This window comes from Hemitrygon akajei, chromosome 19 (genome assembly GCF_048418815.1).
Source record: "Hemitrygon akajei chromosome 19, sHemAka1.3, whole genome shotgun sequence".
Lineage (NCBI taxonomy): Eukaryota > Metazoa > Chordata > Chondrichthyes > Myliobatiformes > Dasyatidae > Hemitrygon > Hemitrygon akajei.
Window position 1 is genome coordinate 72941152 of NC_133142.1, and position 20910 is coordinate 72962061.

Consider the following 20910-nt stretch of genomic DNA (forward strand, 5'->3'; position numbering starts at 1 on the left):
TGGCTGGTTGAAGTGCTGCTTTTATAGTTTTCAAATCATTGGTCTTTGATCAATTATCATTTCCAGGAGATTTCTGGTGCTCAATTTCTTACAGCCTTGTGAATTTTGTAGGGGTGAATGAAGTAAAAATAAAATACAGTGGTTCGGAGACAATTAACCTTAGCGAATATACGTATGTTCCCCTCTCGCTTTGTTTCTTTTTACAGCTTCTGTGTTTGTGCATTATTTTATTATTTAGAAATACAGCATTGCCAACAGCCCCCAGTGAGCCCAGTTATACTCGTATGACCAATTAACCTACTCATCCGTACCTCTTCAGAACGTGGAAGGAAACTCATGCATTCACAAGGAGAGCGTACAAACACCCTGCAAACAACAGCAGAACTAAAGCTGGGCTGGTGGTGCTGTAACGTCTGAGCATATGTGAGCTGGCTCACAGACACCCAGAGCTACCAACGTAGGTAGATTTAGTCATGTTCTTCCTATAGGTATGACCGTATTTCCACCTCTCTACTTCTTTGTTCTCATTACAAAACTTCAAGTAGATCTATTTTCTTGATCAGTTTTTGGTCATCTGCCACGGTATCTCAATTATATGCCATGGCATAACTTTTGCTTGGCAATGCTCCCCGGAAATGCCTAGTGAATTTACAATATAAGTGCTGATGTTCTAATGTGGAGTGCATTACACTGATGCAGCATGATCCCAATGGATTCTAATTGTCCTGCAGCTCCATACTAATTGAAGTAAATGATGCTCAACCGTCATATTTCAATAAAATTACCGATATTCCATCAAAAAGGCATTACATGAATATTGAAAGATTATGATAAAAGATTTAAACTCCCCATTAGGGAAATTCTTCTTCAGCCAACATTTTAATAGCACTAAAAAATAGCTAAAACCTTGGCCCTCTCTAACATACTGTGAATCCAGACATTTTGTTAGGCAATTTTACATTTATTGTGCATGTGTGCTTGTTTGTGTGGTGAGAGGGGAGAGGGTGATGTGTTGCTTTCAGTCTAATGGAAATATTTTCCTTCCAAATGAACAAGATGTGAATTTTATTTTTAGAACTAATTTTAATTGATCTGGAAATCAAAAGCAACAACAAAAAGTTAATGGTTTTATATCCTGCTTTGTGATAATTTTCCACATTGAAAACATTGGCAGACAAAATAGGAACCAATCATGTACATATTACTGATTTGGATCTGTGCATGGTGTCAAATAGTTTCCAAAATTACAGCTTTGTCAACAAGTAAATGAAGGAAGACGTCAAGAATTTCTCTGTTTGTTTTAAATTGGTGTAGATATAACTGACAAGGCTGGCACATTTGAGTGCATACGTTTTTGGGCAAACTGCTTGAACTGGTTTGATAAAAATAACAGTTCACTGTTGAGGAAGCTAAGTCAAGAATATTGACATTGCATTGGAATCACATATGCCCAAATTGCTCCACCTCTAAATAAAACACTTATTACACCCTAGTTGCTTCCATTTACTGCTACTAATATTAGTTCATGTTCAAGTTTAATTATCATTCAACCATTCAAGAATATAGCCATATGAAACAGTGTTCCTCCATGTCCGAGAGGCAAAACACATTACCAGCACTCCAAAGCAAATAGCACAATTAGTACAAATGGTAATGATGGCATACGGACACAAAATAAATATAGCCAAGTACCCTAAGTGGTATGGTGTGCATGGGATTTTGCCGAAAACCAGCTTGTTTTCCACTGAGCATACACTGGAGAGCAGCACCAAGTGAACATTGAAGAGTAGTGCTGAAGGGAGGGCCTCCCCAACCAGCATGGACCTTGGTGTGACCATGGAGGCCCCTGCTCTCTCCCACACTGTCAGGCATCTCCTCCCCTGGGTGGTTGCACTACAACCGAGGCAGCGCAGCTTTCCCACCGTCGGTCTCTCCAATGAACTAGCTGTTTTGTTTCTATCTTTTGTAAACACAATTCATGTCATAGTGGGTTGTGTAATGATTGTTTCTCTGGCAAAATAATCATTAAAATGTGTGGCCGAGTATGGTTCCTTCTGTCTTCCAAACTACTAGATTTTTGTTCTCTATAGCAAGCATCTGGATGTCAAAGAATTGGAATAAAGGGAAGCTTTTCTGGTTGGCTGCCAGTGCCTTGTGGTGTTCTGCAGGAGTTAGTGTTGGGTCAGTTATTTTTCCCATTATATGTTAATAATCTGGATGATGGAATTGTTGATTTTACAACCAAAGGTAGATGTCAGAGGGGTGGGGGGGGGGGGGGGTGGAGGCGAGAGTGTTGAGGAAGCAGGAAGACTTGGACAGGTTGGGAGAATGGGCAAAGAAGTGGCAGATAGAATAAGGCATGGGGAAGTGTTTGGTCATGTACTTTGATAGCAGGAATAAAGGCGTAGACTAGCTTCTAAATGTGGAGAGAATTTAGAAACTAAAGGTGCAAAGGGACTTGGTAGCATTAGTGCAATATTCCCTAAAGGTTACCTCTGACCTTTTTATCTGAAGCAATCCACTGTAATTAATACAAACAATCCTGGAAAAAGAAGTGAAATTCAGAGCAAATTATCTCAGAGCAAATATCACAACATTTTCCTCTTTCGTAGCAGTTTAATCTTTTCCTCTCGATCAGGCACCTGTGCAAAGAACAGTTAAAAGTCTCTGAACAGTCTTTGAGTCTGTCATCTATTAATTTTTATGGTGTCATGGAGATGCAGAGGAGGCCAGTTCAACAGAATGACATGATTGTGCTTTTATGTTCAAGAGCTGCAGCTTGCGAAAGGTATTTGTCAAGCAGCTGCTAGCTTCTGCTATTACGTAAGTAAGACCTTTCCAAAGATCCACTGCATCTGATTGTTTCAGGTATGGACAGGATGTGAAAAGGTTATAGATTCAATAGTTTATGAACTAAGGATGCTAAGTATTCAGGCCATCTAGAACTATACAGAAATCTGACTGCAGAAATCAGCTAGTGTGATCAGCAGTTCAACAAAGCTTCCCATTTTAATGAACCACTTGTGATTTCATGACATAACTTGACACCAGTGATGTTCTTTTGAAATATTGTTACTGTGAGCAAGACGCCAGCAAGTTTTTGCACAGAAATGTTCACAAGTAGCACAAAAGTCACTGACCATTCTTGTACTTTGATTATGTTTGAGTGGTGGTTCTGCGGAAACTCAGCAACAACCTTGCTCTCAATGTCAGTATGACCAAGGAAATGATTGTTGATTTCAGGAAGGGGAAGTTAAGGAAACACTCATCAGTCATCATCAAGGGATCAAAAGTGGAAAGGATGAGAGTTTCAAGCTCCTGGTGTCAACAACTCTGTGGATCTATGCCAGGCCCAATATACTGATGCAACTACAAAGAAGGCACAACAGTGGCTACACTTCATTGGAAGTTTGATCAGTATTGGTTTCTCAACAAAGACACTGCAAATTTCTACAGATATACTGTGGGGAGCTTTCTAACTGTTTACTTCACTGACTGGTATGGAGGGGCAACATCACAGGATCAGAAAAAGCTGCAGGAAGTTGTAAATTTAGCCAACTCCATCATCGGTACTATCCTTCAAAGCATTGAGGACACCTTCAAAAGGTCATGGCTCAAAAAGGCAGCATCCTTCACCCAGAACACATTCTCCGCTCATTGCCACAGTCAATGAAGAGGTACAGGAGCCCAAAGACACACACCCAGCATTGCTGGAAGAGCTTCTTCCCCTCCACCATCAGATTTCTGAATGGACAATGTACCCATGAACACTATCTCAGAAATTTTTCCCTCTCATTTTGCACTACTTATTTGATTTAATTTTCTTTTTTATATATACTTCTTATTATAATTTATAGTTTTATTGTCATACATTACACTGTAGTGCTGCTGCAAAACAACAAATTTCATAAAATCTGCCAGTGAAATTAAACCTGATTCTGATTCTTGTTGTGTTGATTGAGTATTAATATATCCCACACTCTCGGCCCTTCCCCAACCTCCTGATTCATTTGAAAGAGATACACTATAGAAGCAGGCCTTTCAGTCCACTGTCTGAACCGCCAATCAAGTAGCCATTTACACTAATGTTTGAACTGACCATCAGATAGCCATTTACACTAATGTCTGAACCGACCATCAAGTAGCCATTTACACTAATGTCTGAACTGACCATCAAGTAGCCATTTACACTAATGTCTGAACCGACCATCAGATAGCCATTTACACTAATGTCTGAACTGACCATCAGATAGCCATTTACACTAATGTCTGAACTGACCATCAAGTAGCCATTTACACTAATGTCTGAACCGACCATCAAGTACCCATTTACACTAATGTCTGAACCGACCATCAGATAGCCATTTACACTAATGTCTGAACTGACCATCAAGTAGCCATTTACACTAATGTCTGAACTGACCATCAAGTAGCCATTTACACTAATGTCTGAACCGACCATCAAGTACCCATTTACACTAATGTCTGAACCGACCATCAAGTACCCATTTACACTGTCTGAACTGACCATCAAGTAGCCATTTACACTAATGTCTGAACTGACCATCAAGTAGCCATTTACACTGTCTGAACTGAACATCAAGTAGCCATTTACACTAATGTCTGAACCAACCGTCAAGTAGCCATTTACACTGTCTGAACTGACCATCAAGTAGCCATTTACACTAATGTCTGAACCGACCATCAAGTACCCATTTACACTAATGTCTGAACCGACCATCAAGTACCCATTTACACTGTCTGAACTGACCATCAAGTAGCCATTTACACTAATGTCTGAACCGACCATCAAGTACCCATTTACACTAATGTCTGAACCGACCATCAAGTACCCATTTACACTGTCTGAACTGACCATCAAGTAGCCATTTACACTAATGTCTGAACTGACCATCAAGTAGCCATTTACACTGTCTGAACTGAACATCAAGTAGCCATTTACACTAATGTCTGAACCAACCGTCAAGTAGCCATTTACACTGTCTGAACTGACCATCAAGTAGCCATTTACACTAATGTCTGAACCGACCATCAAGTACCCATTTACACTAATGTCTGAACCGACCATCAAGTACCCATTTACACTAATGTCTGAACCGACCATCAAGTACCCATTTACACTAATGTCTGAACCGACCATCAGATAGCCATTTACACTAATGTCTGAACCGACCATCAAGTACCCATTTACACTAATGTCTGAACCGACCATCAAGTACCCATTTACACTAATGTCTGAACCGACCATCAAGTACCCATTTACACTAATGTCTGAACCGACCATCAGATAGCCATTTACACTAATGTCTGAACTGACCATCAAGTAGCCATTTACACTAATGTCTGAACTGACCATCAAGTAGCCATTTACACTAATGTCTGAACCGACCATCAAGTAGCCATTTACACTGTCTGAACTGAACATCAAGTAGCCATTTACACTAATGTCTGAACCAACCGTCAAGTAGCCATTTACACTGTCTGAACTGACCATCAAGTAGCCATTTACACTAATGTCTGAACCGACCATCAAGTAGTCACTTAGATTAATCTTACATTAATCCCATTTTGTATTCAACTCCCCTCAGACTTGATGCACTATTGGGCAATTTACAGTGGACAATTACAAACATCTTTGGGATGTGGGATAATAGCAAAGCTGTTGTGTATTTAATATTTCAGTAATGTTTGAGCAGATCCAATGGCCAGGAAAGTGGTACTGCAATGCTCCATGGAGAGCAATGAGTGTGACGTGGCATAGAAACCACTGCAACCAAGGAAGACCTCAGTTTGTGAGGCTTGTTCATACCACTGGATCTGGATGTCTGAGGTCGATAGAGAGGACTTGCCCCAGTGCAACAGCTTTTCCACTTTAAAACCTCTCCCACAAAGGTTGCCTGTCATTGTCAGATGACCACCTGATGCACCATCAATAACTCACTCTGAGACGTAGGAAGCGAGGTATCGGCTTTTATTGACTGGAAGAATGAACAACACTACATCCTGGAGAATGAGGCCAGGCTCAGGCCTCAATCGCCTTTATACAGGGGTCTGTGGGAGGAGCCACAGGAGCAGTCCAGACAGGTATATGTAGTTCACCACACCACCGCCACCAATATTTGAGTAATACTGTAAATATATTGTTTGATAAGCATTCTTTGTTGTTTACCTAATGCATTGTGGGTTATACAGACATCCCATCCTGCAAAAACACATTTCAGGTAGTTAGCACCACCATCCTCACCCCCGCAACCCCATATCCCCGTCGACCTCCAAGGGTGTATGCATACAGGACGTTTGATTATAAAAGAACACTCAAGTTGAGGGTTTCATCACCTTTCCTTGGTTGCAGGCTCTACACTGCCTAGAATTGTGAATATGGAGGAAGGTGAAGACTGAAATTCTGAGCATTTACTGCAAAAGTAAATCAGTGGAGATAGGTTTCCAACATAATTGGCATTTCTGTAAACAAAAACTAGGTACTTCGGCCTCTCTGGTTTGATCTGTTTCTACCCACTTTCCTTTATCCTCTACTTGCATAAATGCAGATCCCTTCTAGTAGATTTTGGTTCTGAAAAAAGGACGATTATCTCTCTGTTTCTTTCTGTACAAAGGCCTTTCCTTTTATATTCGGGATAATTTTGGAATGTGTTTTTAACACGATACCCTTTCTGAGCTGGATATATGACATCACACCTTCATAAAAAAACATAAAGCTAACACAGCCCCAGTTACAATTTTCTCCAAATGCTCAATGGAATTGTACCCGTGATTTGCACAGATCACATTTGATTATTCCTGATCACTACTAAACATGGCCAAGGTTGTCAAAGATTTCCATTTTCAAGGCTTCAATCATTATCTATTGAAATCAATTATCGAGAGCATTGCAGAGTCTGTTATATGTAATGTGTTGTGAACCTCTGTCCGGACGAACATTGTTTCATTTGGCATTGTACAGCTGAATGGTAATAAACTGAACTTGAACTAGATCTTGATAGATCTGTTCTAAAACATGCCAGGGATTGGATCCTTTCCGAAGACTCCAGTTACATCTTGGCTTCCTGACAATGTATATCATGGTAGCGCTAAATAAAACGAGTTAAGACGGTACGATTATACAGGATGTGGTGTACAAGCGGGCAAGCAATCAGTTATGATCATAATAGTAAAGCAATTTGCAACATTATCCTGTTGCAGTTAAAATCTGATTGGAGGTAGAATGATTTAAGATTATCAGATCCTCTGCTCCAAGAAGAGTGGGCGTGGCGATCCGTGACGCAGCGAGGTGAGAGGTTAGATACTGCCGGTGGGATCAAAGGTCAAGGCGGTATCCCATGACGATGCCTGTCAGCTGGTGCCAGGTTTGAGAACTGTGGCCGTGGTTGAAGGAACGGCGGGCAGCCGTGTAACTTTGCTATCAGTATACGTCGAGGGAAGCGCGGGCGGAGGCCGGGCGTCCGGCCCGCGGGGCCCGGCAAGTGGCTGGCTGGCTGGCCGGTGGCAGCGGCTGGGCCATGGGCAGCAGCGCCAGCAGTCCATTACAGGGAGAGGCCGGTGGAGGCTGTGCGGATTGGGGCGTGGAGTAAGGGCTGCGACATGTGGGAGCCTGGCCTGACTGGGCCTGGAACGGCCAACAGGAATGAGGAGATCGGGGAGCTGATCGATCATTTCTCCAAACACCAGTACCGGGCCAAGGAGGCCAACCCCAAGGTAACGAGACAGAGAGTGGCTGCTGTGTATCTCAGGCATTATACAGAGTGAAAGGGTATCGTAGAAGATATGATCAATGCAAAATCGCGTAACTGTGTCGACTAGTAACCCTGACCAGCAGTCAGTCGTTTAAAACCTCAAAACTGGGATAACACTGTCAATAAAAGTAATAGAATCCAAGAATAATCTATATCACGGGCAAAAGTTCAACGAAACTCCACATTTGAGAGGAAAGTGAGTTAGCATTGCGGGGTGTGAGGGGTGATCTTAATTAAACATATAGGATATTAAGGGGACGGGGAGACATAGTTTGTGTTAAGATGTTTTTTACCTCGTGGGAGAATCTTGAATATGGAGTTACTTTCAAGGTAAAGGACTGATTATTACAAACTGATGCACTTAAAAACATTCAAGCAGAGTTTTAAGTCTCTGGAAATCGGTGGCAAAGAGTGTTGTGGAGGCTAGCTCATTAGAAGCATTTGAAGTGGAGTTAGATAATTTTTTGATAGATCGGGAGATGAAGGACCCTGGAGATCTAATGGAGAGGAGTTGGCAACTGGCTTAGTGACCCTATTGAATAGTGGGACAGATGATCTAGTCCTGTTATTTTCTCATATTCTTGGGTTCAGCAGTAACCAAAGCTGAGGATAACAGCTGTAGCATAAAACTAGTTCTTCAGCATTGGGTGAATGTAGAGCATTTCCTGTAAAGGACTTTCATTTCTTTAAATTTGTAGAATGTACATATTATTTATTAAATGTCCATCCAACCATGATATCCATATTCTTTTGCTATACATGTTTTTCTTTGAACCATATGTATTTTATTTTCAGAGTTAAGACATATTTTTATCATCCTGTATATTTACCTGAAATTTATTAGATGAGTGATAAATTAATTCAAGCTCACTTTACCTTCATTCTGTTTGGACTTGCATTACTTTTTTGACAATCTATTTTATTCTTTAAGTAACAATTAATAGTGTGTGGTAATGCCTTCTTGTTTCTAAGCTCTCTTTTGCACAATTTACATCAAGAGTACAGTAAAGTGAATCAGAATCTATTTTAATATCACTAATGTTACGTGTCCGGCAACAATGAATATAGAATTGAGTCAGGTTTTATAAAAAAATAAACATTTATTAAACTCTGCTCAACAAAAATGAAAAGTAAACAAATGACTAACTTAACCAGAAGTTAACTGCTATACGGCAACTCTGTAACGGTTCTTAAAGTGGTAAACGCGAACATAGTCTTAAACGTGGTAAATACTAAAGTCAGAGTGATTTATACAGTCAATTAGGAGAGACTTTCCTGAAGTAACGAATTCCTCGACAACTTGACATTACTGCTGATCCCAGCCAAAATATGCCTTGCCTGAAGGATTCACGAAGAAGGAAATGAAAATGGCTTAAAGGAACTGACCTTTTTCTGGACGAATGAACACTGCAGGTAGTGTTGAGGAAGCAGGAAGGACTTGGACAGATTAAGAGAATGGTCAAGAAAATGGCAAATGGCAAATAAATACAATGTTGGAAAATGCATGGTCATGCACTTTGGTAGTAGAAATACATGTGCAGACCATTTTCTAAATGGGGAGAAAATCCAAAAATCTGAGTTGCAAGTGGAATTGGGAGTCCTTGTGCAGAACACCCTAATGGTTAGCTTGCAGGTTGAGTCAGTGGTGAGGAAGGCAAATGCAATGTTAGCATTCATTTCAAGAGGTTTAGAATATAGAAGTAGGAATGTGATGCTGAGGCTTTATAAGGCACTGGTGAGGCCTCACCTTGACTACTGTAACAGTTTTGGGCTCCTCATCAAAGAAAAGATGTGCTGGCATTGGAGAGGGTCCAGAGGAGGTTGACAAGGATAATTCTGAGTATCATCTGAGGAACATTTGGCTCTGGGCCTGTACTTGCTGGAATTCAGAAGGATGGGGGGGGGGGGGAATCTCATTGAAGCATTTTGAATGTTGAAGGGCCACATCCTAGATGTGGAAAGGATGTTTCCCATTTTGGGTAAGTCTAGGACAAGAGGGCACAGTGTTAGAACAGTGGGGCATCCATTTAAAACAGATGCGGAGAAATTTCTTTAGCCAGAGGGTGGTGAATTTGTGGAATTTGTTACCACAGGCAGCTGGGGAGGCCAGGTTGTTGGGTGTATTTAAGGCAGAGATTGTTAGGTTCTTGATTGGCCAGGGCATCAAAGGTTACGGGGAAAAGACCGGGAGTGGGGCTGAGGAGGGGAAGAAAGGATTAGCCATGATTGAATGACAGAACAAGCTTCAGATTCAGATTCAGTTTATTGTCATTTAGAAACTACAAATGCAATGCAGTTAAAAAGTGAGACAACGTTCCTCCAGAATGATATCACAAAAGCACATGACAAAACAGACTACACCAGAAAATCCACATAATGTTTGGCAATCCCCAATCTAGAGTCCGGAGAGGCTGCTGCGTATTAATATCGCGTTACCGTCTTAGCGCGTTCCCCGGAAAGGAGCTCCAATTCCACCAGACAAAACAAGACCAAAAACTAAAGCTACAAGACCTGCACAAAACCACATAGTTACAACATATAGTTACAACAGTGCAAACAATAGCATAATTGATAAAAAACAGACCATGGGCACAGTAAAAATAGTCCAAAGATGTTAAAGGACTATAAGTTCAAAAGAATTCACTACACAGTTTCCACGAGTTGCCAGGGTCCTGACAGACTCGTCATCCCACGCCGGCGGCAGAAGGGAATTCCCCCGCTATGGACTTTCACGGTGCCGCCCGACTCAGCCTTGCAGATGCAGCACACAATGAAAGCTCTGTCAAACCCAGCCTCGCAGACGCAGCACACACTGAAAGCGACCTGACCGCAGCGTACTCCAAGTCCGTCGAACCTCCGAGCCAACGACCATCCCCTCTGGCACAGCTTCTCCGAGCACCATCCTCTGCCGAGCATGTTAAGACGGTGCCGCCAACGGCCACCGGCAATGCGACCCCGAGGACTGGGGGCCTGTTCTTCCCAGCAGAGTTCCGGACCTCGCAGCAGCAACGAAGAAGGTCTTCCTGGAGATTTCCCGATGTTCCTCCGTGCTCCCACGTCTGTTTTCAATCGATTATGATTGCGCACGGCACCCCACTTCACAAATAACAGATAATCAGCTCCGGAGTGGCTGCTGCAAGCTGCGTCGCACCGCCATCTTGGAAATCATTCAACTTGATGGGCCAGATGGTTTAATTCTGCTCCGCTGTGTTAGGTTCTTGTATGTATGTAAGTAGTGCAAAAAGAGAGCAAAGTAAATAAAAATAGTGAGGTAGTGTACATGGGTTCATTGAATTGAACTTTGATGTTAATGCTCAGCCTACTAGCTTGGTGCATGTTTAAACTGCATCTAAAAACTAATGTCTGTCCATTTTGGACATATCACATAACAGCAGAAAACACCTTTAATGCTGACCTACATTTTGTAATCTAATGATTCAATTAGTTAATTCTGAAGTAAGGCTTGATAATTGACCAATGTCCTCTTAGCATCATAGGAGATACAATAGCCAGGAGCTACATTTTGCCATTTTACCTCTTTCATTCCCCACTTTGGTTATCACCACCTTCTGAGTCCCCTCCACCTTCCCTTCTTTCCATAGTTCACTGTCCTCTCTAATTAAGTTCCTTCTTCAGCCCTTTACCTCTTCCTGCTATCCCCTCCCAGTTTCTTTCTTTGTGCCCCCTCAAACAAACCCACTCACTTTCTCCCTCAGCTGTCTCTCCTTTCTCCTGCCAACTTGTCATCATTCCTTCTCTTCCCCCTCCCCCACTTTATTACCTTATTCTGGCTTCTGCCCTCTTGCTTTTCAGTCCCAGTAAGAGTATCGACCTGAAGTGTCAATTGTTTATTCCCCTCCATAGATGCTACCTGACTTGTTGAGTTCCTCCAGCATTTTTCGTGTGTGGTATATTTTAACAGTGTTAGGCGGCATGTAGAACACTGATTATCCTGTGGTCCACAGTCACAGGCTTACATATGTAATTACACTTAGAATGTAAACACTCATCTTTGTAAATTGTCAGTAATAGGTTCAAGTTTTGCCTCAACTGACGCACTTTCTTCCTGCTGTCCTGTAATTAATAAATCTAACTTCAAATTTGATTAGTGGTAGAAAAGCTTGTGTAAAACCTAATGGTGACTGCAGTTTCACTTGTGAAAAGAACCCAGTTGTTTTGTCAATTTTTGTAATTTTTACAGATTTTTTGCATGTTTCTTTTTGTAGCCACTTTTCATTGGACGTTGTCTTTTCTGAAGGCTTTGATTTTTGTATTTTGAATCAGTTTATTTTATGTCTTTTTTTTATATAGGTTTCTGTCATTTGGCAACAAAGTTTATTGCTATCAGCCATGCAAATTTTATTTTCCATTGGTAAATCCACTCTTTGTTCAGTCCTGCTCAAAACATGTTGGCCTATTTACAGCAGCATGTGTTGAAATTTAATTCTGGCTTGCCAATTGAGAGGGGTTGCACACTAAATGACATTATTGAATACTAGCTGAAAAGAATTGAACCTTTTGTCAGGCTTTAACAAACTTCCTCTCTCCATTGGTTATAAAAGATCCTATGATGCTAGTTACAGAATAATGCAGGGAATCTCGCATATTAACCAGTTTTTATCTCAACCAATATCACTAAAAGTTTTATTTCTACATGTAATGACAGTAAACTTTGAGTCTACCTTGAACTGTAAAATGGTTTGGGGTTTGTGGAAGTCATGGGAAGTGCAATGCAAATGAAGTGCTATTATCTCCTTGATTTTTTTAAAATGACATTTGGACTGTGGTCCCTGTCTAAATGAGTTTGACATATGAAATTGGGGAAATCATTCATCATATTCCTTTGAGTGTGAGGAAGTATGAGAATGTAGAAGCATAGAAGCATCTACTTTTTTACTATTAAAACACTATCATCTACAGTAATACTTTTGCATAGTAGTTATTTAGGATATAAAAATGACAGTAAAATTTTGTATGTTCAAGACAGTTGATTTATTGGTTGCAACAATCAGTCTGCAGAAAAGATCTCTGCGGATCAAGCAGATCTGTGGGGGAGCTGGGAAGAGAGGAATCGTTGTTCGGGGTGGAAACCCAGCAACAGGATTGAGGACAGGTGACCAGAATAAAGAGGAGAGAAGGAGTGCTGAGACAGCTGATAAGTGGACTGGTGGGGAGGGGTTTTTGAAGTATGAAGAGCAGATAGGTCTAATCTGGTTGGAGTTAGGAGACATGATAAATGAGGGCAGGCTAACAAAAAAGGAAGTTGGAATAAAGAGGGCATTGGACAGGATTAAGATGGAGCCAGCTACTGACAGGTGATAAGTGGGAACATAAATGCTACTAGTTTTGGACTGGAAGGTGATACAGGAATCATTATGAGAGGAATTAAAGAGAAATGGAACAAGAAGTAAATGAATGAGGGTCAAGATCCAGTGTGTGAAACATAAGGGCAGCAGCTAGATGGAACTGGGTGAGGGAAGGGGACAGATATGGGTGATGGGAGATGCTGAAGGGGTTTGTGGAAAAGGGGATAAAAATAGGCAGACCAGAGGATCAGAAAATGAGAAGGCTGGGGAGTGGGGAAGAGAACAGGAAGGACAGGTTACCTGAAATAAGAAAATACAATTTTCATATTGTTGTGTTGTGGACCACCCAGACAAAATAAGAGGTATTGTTTCTCTAATTTGAATAGGGAAGCACTCTGGAAAGTTGAGAAGGCTGAGGCTGGACAGGTCCATGTGAGAATCACAAGGGGAATTGAAATGGCATTCAGCTGGCAGCTCAGGATGGCCTTTGTCAACAGAGCGAAAATCCTCTGCATATTGGCGAGACCAATCACAGAATAGGGAACCAATGTAAACAAGACTGCTATGGAAACATCAAATGCAGTAGACAAAGTTGGGGGAATTAGAATTGAATCTTTGCTTCACCTATTTGGCTGTCTGGTTGACTGCACCTTTTCACTGAAGTAATGTGCATGTGTTTCTTTGATTACAGGTAGAGAAGATTGAAAATCGCTGTCTGGAATTGTTCAGGAAAGACTATGTGTACAGTGTGATTCAGAATCCAAATGGAGAGCTTTGTGGGCATTACCCCCGCCAGATCATCTTCAAAGAGTATGCAAGCACAGAGGGTGGTAAAGACAGGTAATAGGATTTAATTAACATGTCAAGGGTTTTGTGAATTTTGTGTATTTGTTCATGTCTTGGTATTTTTCCAAAGTAGTTACAATATAAACTAGGCTGCATTATAGAATGTATTGATTGTGAGGATGGTGAATAGTGAAGATATGGGAGCAGGAATTGACAATGTTTTTTGGAATTTTAATTGCTATTGACATGCCGAGTTTGAATGTTGCTGGGGCTCCTTGGGGTCCTTGCTATGTCGTACTCTGCAGTTGCAAGTAACCTCATCAATTATTCAGGTTGCTTTTCATTCCTTGTGTGATGTATTCTTTTCACCAGTTGTGTGTTTACATTGGCCGTCTTATTCAGAATTTCAGCTGATGCTGTTATGTGACGAGTTATAAGTATTATCGAGTCATAAAGTCATACAACATGGAAACGTGTTCTTTGGCCCAATTTGTCCCTGTTGCTCAAGATGTCTATCCAAGTCCCATTTTGCCTGCATTTGGCCTGTATCCCTCTAACCCATTCCAGGTATAGGTAACTTAAGTGTCATTTTCTCTGGCAGCTTGTTCCATATACCCATCAGTCTCTGTGCGAAAATGTTGGCCTCAAGTTTCCTTTAAATGTTTTTCCCTTGCACCTTAAAGTTGTTTAATTTTAGACTTGACTACCCTGGGAAAAGACTGACTATCAATCTATCTACTGTATGCCCCTCATTTTATCAGGTCATTGCTCAAGTGGTCTAACCAGTGTTTTATAAAACTCATGTAGGGTACCATAGTCCTAAAAGGACTGTGTGCTATATGTCGCCTTCATCCATTTGTCTACCCACTTTCAGTGAACTACCGTCTGTACTGTTCAATAGCAAGCCCAGAGCACTACTATTCATTGTGTATATCCTGCTGTGGTTTCACAAAATGCATCACTTTGCGCTTAACTGATTTCAGTTCACCCTGCCATTCCTTTGCCCACATTCCCAGATGATCCATAAGCCTTTGCAATAATGGAAGCACTCAAGGCATCCGGGAAGAGAAATGATAAGTTAGAACTAGAATTTATAGCTGAACAGTGAAAGAACTGAGATTGAGAAATGTGTCTGCATTATATTTTCCTTTATATCTCCATGGTTCTTCAAATTAAAGGTTGGTAATTCGTTTATCAGCTCCATTAGAACAGTTCTTGATTGCCCCTCTCCAAAATAAATGTTTGCAGCTGATCAAGGCAACAGATTTGTCTGATCTGGAAAATGAAAGCTTGTTCAATCCTTTGCCTCCTCTACTGCCATGATGAAGCCACGCTCAGGTTTTACGAATAACACTCCAACCTGATGGCATGAACATCAATTTCTCAAACTACTGGTAATTGCACCCCCTCTTTCCCGTTCACCATTCCTTTTCCTCTTTCCCTCTCTCACCTCATCTTCTTACCTGCCCATCTCCACTGTGGTGCTCCTCCCCCTTCCTTTTTTTCATGATCTTCTACCCTCTGTTGTCAGATTCTCCCTTTTCCTGCCCTTTATCTGTTTCACCTATCAGATTCCCAGCTCTTTACTTCACCCCTCCCCCTCTACCTACCACCATGTACTATTTCTTACCCTCTCCCCCCACACTTTTGCTCTAACTTTTCATCTTTTTTTCCAATCCTGAAGAAAAGTCTCAGCCCGAAGTTACGACTGTTTACTCTTTTCTGTGGATGTTACCTGGCTTGCTGAGTTCCTCCAGCATTTTATGTGTGTTGCCTATTAATTTTATCTTTGTCTTCTTTGGGAATGTCCAAAATAGTGAGTGGATTTAGGTCAACAGAGACTGAGTACAACATATATTAATTTTGTAAGAATTTTTTTTACCCTATTCTATTTTTTTAAATTGTGAGTGGATTCCCCCCCCCTTCCCAAACCCCGGCCTGCCTGCCCCTCAACTGCTATGTCATTGGGGATTCATAGTGGGCACTGCTGCATCAATTTTGAGTGTGATAATTATCTAATTGGACAAAAATGCTGCTTTCTTGAACATTGATTTCCTTAGTTCAATTGAAGTTTGCTTATTGTCTCTGTTCAATAAGTTAGTTAAAAGAAAATAATCAGGAGAATAGTGTATCAAATTATTTAAAATCTGTCCTATGGTTTCTGATCAATTTAAAGGCTATGTGTATATAAAAAGCACTTTTCAATTGTTTTGGCTCTTCATTAGTCTCACGTGAACTTTAATTTCCTTTTATGATTTCAACTTTTAACTGAGTATCCGGTGTCAGTGACTGGTACTGATATTCCTGAATTAAGGAGTATTTGTAAAATATCAGGCCACAAAATCAGCAGGATGAATGGCTTAACTAATGACTAAGCACAGGGGAGTTTGCTGACTCTCCTAGAACCTGGACAGCAATATGAATGACGGCTGAAATACTAGCAACCCCAATGCTGTCCCCAGTAGGACACTGAAAACCTGTGCCAACCAATTATCTGGCATATTCAAGGACGTCTTCAATCTCTCACTGCTGCATTCGGAGGTTCCCAGCTGATTTAAAAGGGCATCAATCATGCCTAAGAAGAGCAGAGTGAGTTGCATCATTGACTATTGCCCAATACACAGAGGATATTCCGACTGGTTGTATCACCGTCTGGTATAGAGGTCACAATACACAGGAACAAAAAAAGCTGCATGGAGTTGTAAAATCAGCTAGCTCCGTTTTCGGCATTTGTCTCTACACCATTGAGGACATCATTGAAAGATGCTGTTTTATTACTACCATCAGTGAGGAGGTACAGGAGCCTGAAGACATACTCAGTGTTTCAGGAACAGCTTCTTCCCCACCTCCAACATATTTCTGAATGGTTCATGAACGCAAGAACACTGTCTCACTATTTTGTTCTCTATTAGACTATTTGTTACTTTTAATATTTTTATTGTAATTTATCGTATTTTTTATTTGCTGGATTGTACTGCCGCCACAAACCAACAATTGGTTATTGCATAACATCCGTCACTGATAATAAGCCTGATTCTGATACTGATTACAGAGGGGAAAAAGAAAATTTTTGGTGGTGTAGTTGACTACTTAATGCAACATAATCACACCTACAGTGAAATTATCCTGCCCCTCAGGATTTTTTGGGTCATCCTAGGGGATTTTTTTTAAAGCCACAATTATCTAGCACATGTCAAGATACCACAAAACATTTTTTAGTCAGTTATATATTTCCTGGAGCATACTCTCCTACCATTTCTTCATATCCATGCTTTATCATCGTTCATTTTGTTAACAATGAAGAAGATTTGGAATTTAATAGAAAAATATGCTTTCATTTGTACTGTACATGTTGTAGCAATTTACATTGTACTAATACCAATGTTTGTGTTTCCTCAGTCAATTATAGTTTTCCACATTTGGCTTTTTTTTTTACTTGTTATGTGCCAGTTGATTTTCAGAAGTATAATTTCTTGTGCACTGCTTTCAATGCTCTCTAAGCCAAGGTACGCCCATCGTACATGTGGCAAAGTGATGGCCTGATTCATCAAAGCCAAGATAAGTTTATTCTCTCCCTGTAAGAAAAAAAAAATAGCCTTCCATCTTTCCTTGTTAAGGCTGCACAGTTGGAAGAATTTGTACTTTAGCTATGGTTGTCATGTTTGGAGAGTGAAGCTGAGAACTACAGTTATATAGAGAATGATCAAGCAGCTGTCAAAATGGTTCCTGTCATTTTACTAATCAAATTTGGGTGGGATATCACAAATGAAATGGAAATATATTTTAGTCCAAGTTGCAACAAGACAGATTTTTACATTTAGGGAGAAGTGCAGTTAACGATGGCTGTTTAAAAAGAGGTGGTTAACTGAAACAACTCTTAAATTGTTGTTGCACCTGGTTTTACTTCTGTTTCTTTGGCTGACCGCTGAACCTGAATGAGAAATCAGTTAGTGCGATGAGTTTCTGTACTGCTGTTAGTACAGAAACAGGTGCATATCGAAGCATTAATCTACCTCAATCCCATCTACCTGCACCTGGACAATAGCCCTTCATACTCCTTCCATCTGTGTACCCAAACAAATTTCTCTTAAAAGTTGAAATCCAACCACATCCACCACTAGCATTGATAGGTTGGCTTTTTTTTGTGATATTCTTGCTGTTGATGATATTTTGATTATCTGATGGACGTAGAGGCTGATGCAGTCCATTGTTCTGGGTGATTTAGCTCATTGGAGTCATTTACAAAGTCTTTGCTAATTAAGGTGCAGGTGAGTACATATTGTGTGCATTAGTGAAGTGTCTCCTTTTTCCTTCATTGTTGCAACCATTTACCTATTTTAACATTGGTCCTTTTCAAATTTCTGCTACCCCTTAAAAACCATTAGTTCAATGCAGTTTTGGTTTTTGGCATGATAAGTACACAATTAGGATAATGTACAAGATAAGAGATAAGGGTAGAAGTTGACCATAGAAAAACCTGGAAGCTGTTGGCTATTCAACAAATTCACTACTGATGATTTGACTCAATTCTACTTTCCAGCCCATATTCCATATCCCTTAATTCCAAAAATATATTGATCATAGCTTTGAATATTCTCATCCTAAGATGCATTTCAAAAGTGTTTCAAAGATTCACACATCTCAATGAAGAGAAAATCTCTCCTGACATCAACCTTAAATCTTTGTGTCTCTTTCCTCCAACTATTTGCTGCTGGTTCTAAACTCATAAGAAAAAAAAGTAGCCAGCCAGCATCAATCCTGACAAGTGTCATATTAAAATTGAAGGAAAACCTGTGGATCCCTCAAGTATGAAATAACACTAGATGCCGGAAACACTTGGCAGGTCAGCAACACCTGTGGAACAAGAAGCAGTGTTATTGTTTCAAATCAAAGACCTTTTTGTCGGGACCTTCCAATCCCCTTCATATTATTGAGTAGGGTTAAGTTTTATTCTTATAAACTCCAGAAATTAAAGGCCTATTCTTGAAATCTTCCCTTAGAACCATAGAACATTACAGCACAGAAACAGGCCTTCTGGCCCTTAATGGCTGTGCCGAACCATTTTTCTGCCCAGTTCCACTGACCTGCATCTGGACCATATCCCTCTCATTCATGTACCTGCCCAAGTTTTTCTTAAATATTAAAAGTGAGCCCGCATTTACCACTTCATCTGGCAGCTCATTCCACACTCCCACCACTCTGTGTGTGAAGAAGCCAATGTTCCCTTTTAACTTTTCCCCCTTCACCCTTAACCCACGTCCTCTTTTTTTTCACCCCTAACCTCAGTGGAAAAAGCCTACTTGCATTCACTGTATCTATACCCATCATAATTTTATATACCTCTATCAAATCTCCCCTCATTCTTCCATGCTCCAGGGAATAAAGTCCTAATCTATTCAACCTTCCTCTGTAACTCAGTTTCTCAAGTCCTGGCAACATCCTTTTTAGCCTTTTCTGCACTCTTTCAACCTTATTAATATCCTTCCTGTAATTTGGTGACCAAAACTGCACACAATACTCCAAATTCAGCCTCACCAATGCCTTATGCCTCACCATAACATTCCAGCTCTTATACTCAATACTTTGATTTATAAAGGCCAATGTACCAAAAGCTCTCTTTACGACCCTATCTACCTGTGATGCCACTTTTAGGGAATTTTGTATCTGTATTCCCAGATCCCTCTGTTCTACTGTATTCCTCAGTGCCCTACCATTTGCCTTGTATGTTCTACCTTGGTTTGTCCTTCCAAAGTGCAATACCTCATACTTGTCTACATTAAACTCCATCTGCCATTTTTCAGCCCATTTTTCCAGCTGGTCCAAATCCCTCTGCAAACTTTGAAACCCTTCCTCACTGTCCACTACACCTCCAATCTTTGTATCATCAGCAAATTTGCTGATCCAATTTACCACATTATCACCCAGATCATTGATATAGATGACAAATAACAATGGAGCCAGCACTGATCCCTGTGGCACACCACTAGTCACAGGCCTCCACGCAGAGAAGCAATCCTCCACTACCACTCTCTGACTTCTCCCATTGAGCCAATGTCTAATCCAATTTACTACCTCACCACCATGTATACCTGGCGACTGATTCTTCCTAACTAACCTCCCATGCGGGACCTTGTCAAAGGCCTTACTGAAGTCCATGTAGACAATATCCACTGCCTTCCCTTCATCCACTTTCCTTGTAACCTCCTCAAAAAACTCTAATAGATTTGTTAAAACATGACCTACCATGCACAAAGCCGTGTTGACTCTCCCTAATGTCCCTGTCTATCTAAATACTTGTAGATCCTATCTCTTAGTACTCCTTTGAATAATTTACCTACTACCGACGTCAAACTTACTGGCCTATAATTTCCCTGATTACTTTTAAAGCCTTTTTTAAACAACAGAACAACATGAGCTATCCTCCAATCCTCTGGCACCTCACCCGTAGATACCGACATTTTAAATACATCTGCCAGGGCCCCTGCAATTTCAACACTGGTTTCCTTCAAGGTCCGAGGGAATACCCTTTAGGTCCTGGGGATTTATCTACTCTGATTTGCCTCAAGATAGCAAACACCTTCTTCTCTTCGATCTTTATAGGTTCCATGACCTCACTACTTGTTTGCCTTATTTCCATGGATTCCATTACTTAGTAAATACAGACGCAAAATATCCATTTAAGATCTCCCCGATTTCTTTTGGTTCCATACATAGCTGACCACTCTGATCTTCAAGAGGACCAATTTTATCCCTTACTATCCTTTTGCTCTTAATATACCTGTAGAAGCTCTTTGGATTATCCTTTACCTTGACTGTCAAAGCTACTTCATGTCTTCTTTTGGCCCTCCTGATTTCTTAAGTTTTTTTTGCATTTTTTATACTCCTTAAGAACCTTATTTGCTCCCTGTTTCCTATATATGTCATATCTCTCTCTCATCTTCTTTATCATAGAGTTCCAATATCCCTAGAGAACCAAGGTTCCTTATTCTTATTCACTTTGCCTTTAATCCTGACGGGAACATACAAACTCTGCACTCCCAAAATTT

General features: G+C 40.6%; 1 protein-coding gene across 3 annotated transcripts in view; it reads left to right on the forward strand.

Moving 5' to 3' along the window:
• The first annotated feature begins 7340 nt into the window (after positions 1-7340).
• Positions 7341-20910, forward strand: part of mtmr14 (myotubularin related protein 14) — a 116687-nt gene continuing 103117 nt past the window's right edge. For all 3 annotated transcript variants that reach the window (XM_073072858.1, XM_073072860.1, XM_073072859.1), the window contains exons 1-2: positions 7341-7734; positions 13770-13918. In XM_073072858.1, coding sequence (XP_072928959.1) covers positions 7621-7734; positions 13770-13918 — 263 coding nt within the window. In that variant the 5' untranslated portion in view covers positions 7341-7620. The remainder of the gene's footprint in view (positions 7735-13769; positions 13919-20910) is intronic.